Genomic DNA, 8968 nt, shown 5'->3' on the forward strand with positions numbered 1-8968 from the left:
CCCTTCCATTCCATGGCTTCTGCACAGGCCCTCCTTCCCTCATGGGGCCCCACACGGAGACGTAAATCTGGAATATCCTAAAGCTTTTCCCTCCACACCCTACAGCTGTTTGCTTTTTTGTTTGGCTTCCCTCTCTCTCTTCCCACCTTTGAGAACCGGACTCTCTTCCCTCCTGACCTTAGTGTATCCTGTCTTCTTGTTTCTAAGACTTCTGTACTCTCTGAGTCGGGAGAGCTGGTGAAAATCACTGCCTCGCTTGAAGCTGGGGAAACCGAGGTGACTCAGCTTGTAAGTGACAAAGTCATGCTTCTGGGCTTCACCACCTGAGTTCCTTTCATTTCACCACACAGCTTGCCCCGACCCCAACCCCCAGTTCCCTTGAATGGTGGGTCACTGGCACCAACTGGACCCCCCTCCCCCACCCCTCAGCCTGCAGTACGTTTTCTGAGCTCTGCGCCAAAATCAAAGAAGCACCCATCGACACCAACCATGTCAACACCACCTCCCTAACTATTATGAACACACCAGTTCTCTCCTGGGGATAAGGCCAAAAGAGGCAGGGAAAATTCTTGATCCCCCTGGAAGGCCAGGAATGCGTCGCGCACCTCCAAAGGGGAAGATCTCATAGTCCGGAAGTTTGCATAAGGCACCTGGGTACAGAGAGGCTGGTCCTTGCAGTCTCCACAAAGGGGGCACACTTCACTGTGGCCCATGCCTCAAGGCAGTGCCTTGTCCGGGCCTCATCAGGCATCTGCATCCTAAGCCAGCCACTTCTCTGAGAAGATAACCACAGATGAGTCACTGTTGGCCTGGGAGTCGGGAGACCAGTGACTCCAATTGGGTCTTCCTTTTGTGAAATGATGCCCCTTCCAACTACAGAACCCTGTAATTCTATTGAAAATGCCTTTGGACTAAACAATAGGCACCTCAGTAGCAGGCATATCACGAGGGGCCAGAGCATGAAGCCTGGAGTGGGAGGACACCCTTTTCCCTTTAGGCCACTGGGTTCCACCTAAGGTTTTCTTGCTCTCAAACTGCCTGATCAGGGCTGACATTATACAAGGCATGGGCCAGGCCACAAGCACTGGATGGCCAAGTCTTATGAACAGTGTCTCTAATCAATGCACCCGGTACTTCCTTATTCCCTTTTCAAGGCTGAGATGGAGCCATCAAATGACAACTCAATTTAATTTCTCTGTTATTTCTGATGCAAAGTGCAGGAATGTAGGGCCTGTAACCAGAATGCATAGGTCTGGTCAGGAATTAGATGATCTTGGCCAAAATGAGGCAGGAAAAGTGCCTGAAAGTGCCTGCCTCCTGCCCATGGTCTGGAGCCTGGGTCACCTGTGGTAGGTACACCAAGATGCGTGTGCCTTGGGGTGTGAGCGCAGGGGAGGTGACAACTCACGTGGTTCCTTCTGCTGCCTTCCTCTCCCACAGATGTGATCACTGTCTCTGAGAAGATGGTTTGTACAGTCTGGTTGTTGGTGATCTACAATAAACAGACGCAGTGAGTGTGAAATAGAAGGAACTCTGGGCAAATTCCACAACTTTTTTTCTTTCTTCTGTTTTCTGAAGCAGGGGCATCCAGCCAAGCGGACAGACTGGCCCTCCCCCTTCCCTTCCCCTCAGATGAGCAGCCTCTCCTCTGAGCAGTGACCATCGGTGTCACAGAGTCTGCCTCACACGGCTGCTATGTGGAGTGATGAGGTGGCCTGTGTAAAGCACTCAACACAGAGCCTGTCCCCCAGCAAATATCCAGTGTTCACCATTTTTATCGTTCTTGGGGCTCATCACTTGAAATTCAAGGCAGACTTTCTTTCAACAGCTACAGGTCTGGGTGTCTAATGGAACGTCTTTCATGAGAAGCAAGCAGGTTTTAGCTACAGCTGCCCCGCTCCTGATTCAGGTGAACTGTTTTATTTTATCAGGAAGTACGTAAGCCCAGCCGGCGTGGCTCAGTGCCTGAGCATCAACCTATGAACCAGGAGGTCACGGTTCAATTCCTGGTTAGGGTGCATGCCGGGTTTCGGGCTCGATCCCCAGTGTGGGTTGTGCCGGAGGCAGCCAATCAATGATTCTTTCTCATCATTGATGTTTTTCTCTCTCTCTCTTTCCCATTCATTTCTTCTCTGAAATCAATATATATATATATAGTAGTACTTAAATTTAGCTCAATGAAGAACACACTCAGGTCAAAGAAAGGCTCCCCAGGATTAATGAAGGCATCCTTCAGAACAATGGGGTGGCTCTCAGATCAAGACATGGGGCAGTGAATCAATAAAGCCCACACTCAGATCAATGCAGGCAGCACTCAGATCAACTGAATTAGAGTCTCTGGGGAGGGGCCTTATGCTTCACTACTTCGTAAAGCTCCCAGGTGATTGCATGTGCAGCCACGTGTGAGAACGAGATCAAAGCTCCGGAGAGCTCTAAAAACTACCCAATATAAAACCCCCGAGGATCGCGCTGGGGTTGGGAAGTGTGACAGGCTCCCAGGTAATCCTGATGCACTGCCAGAGGATTTAACACTAGTAGTATATACCTTGCCCCACAGAGGATTATAGTAAATTAGGGGAAAAGATGACATATGTGTGAAACTATTAAGTAGAAGTCCAAGAAAGTCCATGTTTGAGTACCAAAACATGAATAAAAGACAAGGAGTGATAAGAAAATTAAGTACTAAATACTTAATGATAAGCAAAAATAATTTGTATTTTTGGCTTATGTATCAAACATGTAAAGAAAACTTAGTGCTCGGATGGGACTGGGCGCTATAGAAAGGAGAAGGCGCTGGCCAGGACCGCCCGTACCTTGTGAATTTCTCGGTGCACATGGATGGTGGTATTGCCAACCTTGGTTTCCGTGTTGGTCTCATTGTGATAGCTGGGAGGTAAGTTTGCCAGGTTCACTTCTGACGACGTTTTAGCAGCAGCTTCTTCTGCCTCCATCTATTAAATCAATGGATTAAATGAGCACATTTTTTTCCCTCTTAATACAAGTCAGAGTTGATTAGGGAAAAAGAACCATGGAGATGTAGAGCACAGCATAGAAGACAGTCAATAGCATGTACATGCTGATATTCCTATTTCATTAATGTGGTCAAGGAGGGTCAGGACATTTAAAAATTTAAAGGAATTCTGATAGTCAATAATCCTATATAATAAAAGGGTAATATGCAAATTGACCCTAAGGGGGAACGACTGGTTGCTATGATGTGCACTGACCACCAGGGGGCAAACGCTCAATGCAGGAGCTACCCCCTGGTGGTCAGTGTGCTTCCACTGGGGGAGTGCCACTCAGCTAGAAGCTGGCTCTGTGGCAGTGCTAAAGATGTCCGACTAATGGCTTAGGCCCGCTCCCCATGGGGACATCCCCTGAGGGCTCCAAGCCGGCAGGTGGACATCCCCCGAGGGCTCCAAGGCTGCCAGAGGAATGTCTGGCTGCCAGCTTAAGGGACCAGGCCTAAGCCATCAGTCAGATATCCCCCAAGGGTCCCGGACTGCGAGAGGGCTCAGGCTAGGCTGAGGGACACCCCTGAGTGCATGAATTTTCATGCACCGGGTCTCTAGTATTGTAATAACTACGTATGGTGCCAGATGGGCACTGGAAATATCAAGGGGTCACTCTGTAAAGTAAATGATTGTCTAACCACTATGCTGTACACTTGAAACTAATACAAAATAGAATTGACTGTAAACTGTAATTGAAAGAAACTTTTTTAAAGAAAAATGAACCACTTCTCTTTTCCTCTTTGCAATTGCAAATAATGGTAATAATGATAGGTGCCTTTAGCTGAGTATCCACTAGGAGAAGACCCTTCAGTCCGCAGGCCGTCGCTCTATCCACTGAGCCAAACTGGCTAAGGCAGCTTTCTCTTTTTCTGTAAAATGAGGGATGATCCTATCTTGCTGAGCAGATGTAAGAATTAGGATCACAAAAATCCAAGTGCCTGGTCCAGTATTTGCCATCAAGCAAAGGGGTAATAAATAGCTACTTTCACAATACTGCCCTTTAGAAAAGCAGTTTTAGAAACTTTCCAGCGAATGTTTGGGAAGAAGTGGAGAGAGCAGGTATCTCTCATGTGTTTGAAGAGTTTGTTAACAAATGGAGGAAAATGGAATGAAGATAGAAAACAGGCCCTGGCTGGTGTTGTTAAGTGGTTAGAGTGTTGGCCTGTGCACTGAAGGGTCTTGAGTTTGATTCTCAGTCAAGGGTAAGCACCTGGGTTGCAGGTTGATACACAGTCTCGGTCAGGGTCTGTGCAGGAGGCAACGGATGGATGTGTCTCACATCGATGTTTCTCTTTCTCTCCCCCTTCCTCCCTTACACTCTCTCTAAAAAATCAATGGGAAAAATATCCTCGGGTGAGGATTAACAACAACAAAGGATAGGAAACAGAATGGGCAAAAAAAGGATTTCATTTTCTTGTAAGAGAGAGAGAGGCTGGCATGTTTAGTGATAGAAAAGATAGAGCTTGGAAAGTGTAGGAGACTTCAGATGCTACAGAGGCGATTCCCCACAAGGAGACGGAATGTTTTCATATTTAAAAAATTCTCATGGGAATCCGAATCCTCCAGCTTGGTTTTCAAATAATTGACAAGTTACCAAGTCTAGAGTTTGCTTTGGGCTGAGCAGATCGTCTTTTCATAAAACTGCTCTCTCAACCAGTGGTTATTTCAACAGAATGAGCTAACAGTTCTTCAATGGCACCACAAACTAAAAGTACAGTTTACAATGGAAATTTCAACCACAACTATTGCTGCCACTAGCAAGGAAAACTTAGGCCTGAAGCAAAAGGACTTGTTCATAGAGGAGGAATGTGAATGCTATTTAAAATGGCATTTATGGTTGGTTGAATCTGTGTGTCTGTTAAAAGGGTACAGAAGGAAAAACTGGAGAGAAAGAAACCCAGGTTTGGTACTGGGTCCTTCCTAGGAACATTCTAAAATATGCCAGTTGCAGACAAGGCAATGAGAGTGTGGGGGTAGAGAGTAGAGTAGTTTTATCCTCAAAATACATGTATCAGTAATATATAGAATAATAAGATAGAAAAATAGGAACGGCCTGGATTAAACCATTTGAAGATTTGATTCCCCCAATAATGATATGATGAGTAGAGTTAGTTTCATCTTCCCCCCTTGGAGAAATCAACAGCTTGAGTCAGCTGGAGTATTTTAAATGGCAGGAAGTTCTCAGCAGATTCACGATGCAACTACGTAAACAGTTAATACATCTGGCCCAGTCCTTTGGTTCTTACCCTGGACAACAAGTAAACAGCAACTGTCCTGTGTTTATGAGATTTAAGGGGCCTGCGGCAATCTCTTTAAAAATAAATTAACACCAATAGCCACAATCTATTGAGAATCTATTATATATTGGCCATGGTGGTTCTTTATTTTTATTCATACTAGTACTATTAATATGATTATAACAAAAGCCATTACTTATTGGTAATGAACAATCTCCCTTAATCCTTACAACAGCCTCATCAGGACTGATACATTATACCAATTATACCTTTTAAAAACATATATTTTTATTAATTTCAGAGAGGAAGGGAGAGTGGGAGAGAGAGAGAAAAATATCAATGATGAGAGAGAATCATTGATTGGCTGCCTCCTGCACACCCCCTACTGGGGTGGGGATTGAGCCCACAACCTGGGCATATGTCCTGACTGGGAATCTAACCAGACCTCCTGGTTCATAGGTCAATACTCAATCACTGAGCCACACTGGCCAGGCCAATTATACTTAAACCCATTTTATATGGTCAGATAACTTCCTTTACTGCATCCTCTCATTTAAGTCTCTCCTTTATCCTAAGGGGGACATTTCCTCCATTCAGAGCCTGGATGCCATCACCAGGAAGTGACAGAGCTGGAGTCGAATGAAGGAAGGTTGGTCCCCGTGGCCTGTTCTCCTGACACCAGGTGTTCAACCTCTCTCTCAACCTGTCCCCACTGCTAGTGAGGACACTCTTTAGGAAACAACCACTGAGTGGGTAGCAGTGGCAGCCAATGTCTCCCCTGGTGGCAAACTTCAGTTAGCCCATCTGCACAAGTCAGACAGAGCCACGGCCAGAGGGAGGAAGGCTGGTGTGCAGGCAGAGCCAACGTGGACAATTCCCATAGCGTGGATCCTGCCATTAAGGTCCCGCTGAGCCCCGAGCTGCTCTGATCAATGAAGAGCCTGCAGAGGCCCTGCTGCTCCCCCCTCTCCCTCACCAGGAGCTACCATCGGAGGACCACGCTGTACGGACAGGTTCACATCGAATAAAGACATTGGTGACCTAGTCAGTTTCACTGAGGATCCATGTGCAGGAGGGAAAGTTCTAGAATCCAGAGAAGGAAACCAGAAGCATCATGAGCTCGATTTAATTTGAAGGTGCAGCATTGGGAGACAGTGGGGCCTAGGTGACTCCCCTCCCTCTTTAGTTGTTCGATGTCATGATTCTTGTGCTTTCACAGGAAACAGATGGTCCGTGGGCTTAGGAACCTGGGCCATGCAGTGAATGTTCAGGTACTGATGCCCGTGCAACTGCCCCCCAATCCAGTGTCCCCCTCCCTGACAACTCCAGGTTGACTGTTATGGAAGGAAGGGGATATATCCCCTAACCACACAGGGTGGGTGGAGAAAGCAACTTCTGATGGATCAGAGCCAGCTCCGGAGGCTTTGCCCAGATGGATGTGAAGACACCTGACCCATCAGCCTGGACATCTGGTCTGTTGCTAACTCCTTCTCTTCAAAGACAGGCTGCAGCCAGAGCTGGGCCCGACAACAGTGGCTGTGCCCACCCACCCCAGGAACCAGGGGTCGCTCCCCACAGCTGTGCCGGGAGAGTTGGGCCAGCTGCACCTCCTGGCCTGGCAGCCCTGGCAGTATGGTGTCCCCACCACAGAGGATGCCACCCATAGTGTGTGGACCTGGGAGGTGATGGAAGAAAGAACCCAGGCAGTTTTGCCTAGGTACCTGATAGCTGATACTCACAACTGCTACATATTATATACCAGGTGCCCACACAGATCCTGGCATTTAATTACCACTGGAAACTGAGGCACAGAATATTAAGGGATTTGTCCAATGTCATCCTGCTAGTGAGAGGCAGAAGAGGACCTGGAGCCCAGGGCTGACTCCAAAACACGCTTGGGGTGGAGGGGGGTTACTTTTCCCATTCCCTCTCCTCCTCCTACCACCACCCTCTGGTAAGTCTCACTGCTGGGCTCAGGATTCCAATGTCCCTTCTCTGACCCCATGGCACTGGGGGAAGCCCAGACAGAAGATTAGCAAAGCTCAGGCTCTTGGTCCCCACATGGCATCCTCGCTGTGTCTCGGGAAGATGACACAAGCTCAAAGCCCAATGGACAGCTGGAACCTGAGATGCCCCGAGCTTCCTCGGCCTCTCAGCAAAACCGCGAGGTTGGAATACCAGGGGCCTGGCAAGCCCCCGTGACAACAGGGGGAGGGGCAGCCTGCCGACAGGTGGGTGGGTCCGGCCGGAGGCTCCCCGGCACAGGCTCAGATCCCGTCTTTTGGCCGAAAGGCGGACGAGGTGGGAGTTGGGATCACCCGAGCTGCCTCCAGGTTCCTCCGAATCTGCCGCCGGCCCTTCCCGGCCCCTGGGCGGAACCGAGGACCCTGGCTAGCGCTCCGAGCCTGCTTCCTCCCGCCGCCCAGTCTCCCCAGAGCCCTCCGGGCGCACCCACCTCCTCCACCGCGCTGCGCAGTTTGTGCTGCGTGTCCTCCATCAGTTCCTCCACCTCGCGGAACATCTCGTTGAGGGTGGCCTCCTCCTGCGGGTAGCTTAGAGCCGGGCCAGGCTCGACCGGAGCCGAAGTCGGAGTCGGAGCCGGCACGGGGGCTGTGGGGATCGCTGCTAGCAGCAGGCACAGCAGGGTGCCCCAGGGCCGCCCCATCTCCACGCTGCGCCCAGCGCCGCTGCCTCCGCCTGTGTCCAGGAACCGCTGTCAGAGTGCGCCCATCCCCTCGCCAGCCTCACCGCCCCGCCCCCCGCCCCCGGCACCGAGTCCCGGCCCGCCCCCGGCGCCCCTCTTCCCCGCCTCCCTTCCCCCCGCCCCTGGAACGAAACGAGTCCCCCCGGGATGCAGCTCCCTCGGAACCAGACGCAACCCCCGAATCCAGCCCAGGGCCCCAGCGCGCGGATCCCCGCCGTATTCCTCCCTCCGTTCTCACGCACAGGCTGCGCTCTGCCCCCGCCCCTAGAGATGGCCCCCTGCCCAAGCACCAGAACCCGGGTCCCCTAGGCTAGCGGCCCCCAGCTCACCCCACCTCCTGGGCTCAGCGGGCTCGAGCGCTGCCCTCTCCTTGACCAGGTCAGAGCGCAGCTCTAGTGCGGCCACCGCAACCCTACCCCAGTCCCACTGAGGTGGTCAGCGCGCAACTCCCCTCTGGGTCGAACCCGAGTCCAGCGCCCGGCCCCTCTCCCAGCCAGGCGAGCCAAGCGAAGCCATCGCCATCCTCGCCGCTGCCCCGCACCCACCCGACTGGACAGAGCTGTGCTCCGGACGGGACCTGCCAGGCCTCGCCGGAGGCCGCCGCGGGGCTGCGGGAGCTGGAGCGGCGCGGTGGGCGGGCCGGGTGCTGGAGCGCCGCGGGGATGCCGCAGCGCGGGTACCGAGGGAGCCCCGAGCGCCCCGCCCGCAGGCCCCGCCCCCGGGGAGGGGCCGCGCCCAGCCCTTCGCCATTGGCCAGCTCGGCGCCGGCGACCCCTCGCCCCAGGCCGGCCTCCTCTGCCTCCGCGGTCCACGCTGTTGGAGGCATCGCCTTCCCTGAATCCCAGGGGCCCCGCGGCATCCCACTCCATTGTCATCTCTGGCCTGGATTCTGGCCACAGCGTACCGAAGGGGCACGGGCAAGAGGTTGTTCCTGCGTCCCACCTGGCCCCTTCCCAGCCATCCTCCACTCAGCATGCAGCCCTGCAGGGTGAGATCCCAGCCCCTCAGTTTGG

General features: G+C 51.9%; 1 protein-coding gene across 3 annotated transcripts in view; it reads right to left on the reverse strand.

Annotated features, from left to right (window-relative positions):
* Positions 1-8720, reverse strand: part of DKK3 (dickkopf WNT signaling pathway inhibitor 3) — a 38812-nt gene extending 30092 nt beyond the window's left edge. The window contains exons 1-4 of one of the 3 annotated variants that reach the window (XM_036325403.1): positions 8501-8720; positions 7707-7948; positions 2814-2951; positions 1409-1492 (exon numbers count right to left, since the gene is read on the reverse strand). In XM_036325403.1, coding sequence (XP_036181296.1) covers positions 1409-1492; positions 2814-2951; positions 7707-7948; positions 8501-8705 — 669 coding nt within the window. In that variant the 5' untranslated portion in view covers positions 8706-8720. Of the gene's footprint in view, positions 1-1408; positions 1493-2813; positions 2952-7706; positions 7949-8284; positions 8453-8500 lie in introns of those variants that run through there. The other 2 variants (XM_036325404.1, XM_036325405.1) reach the window with 2 other exon arrangements.
* Positions 8721-8968: the final 248 nt, after the last annotated feature.

Source organism: Myotis myotis, unplaced genomic scaffold (assembly GCF_014108235.1).
Source record: "Myotis myotis isolate mMyoMyo1 unplaced genomic scaffold, mMyoMyo1.p scaffold_m19_p_10, whole genome shotgun sequence".
Lineage (NCBI taxonomy): Eukaryota > Metazoa > Chordata > Mammalia > Chiroptera > Vespertilionidae > Myotis > Myotis myotis.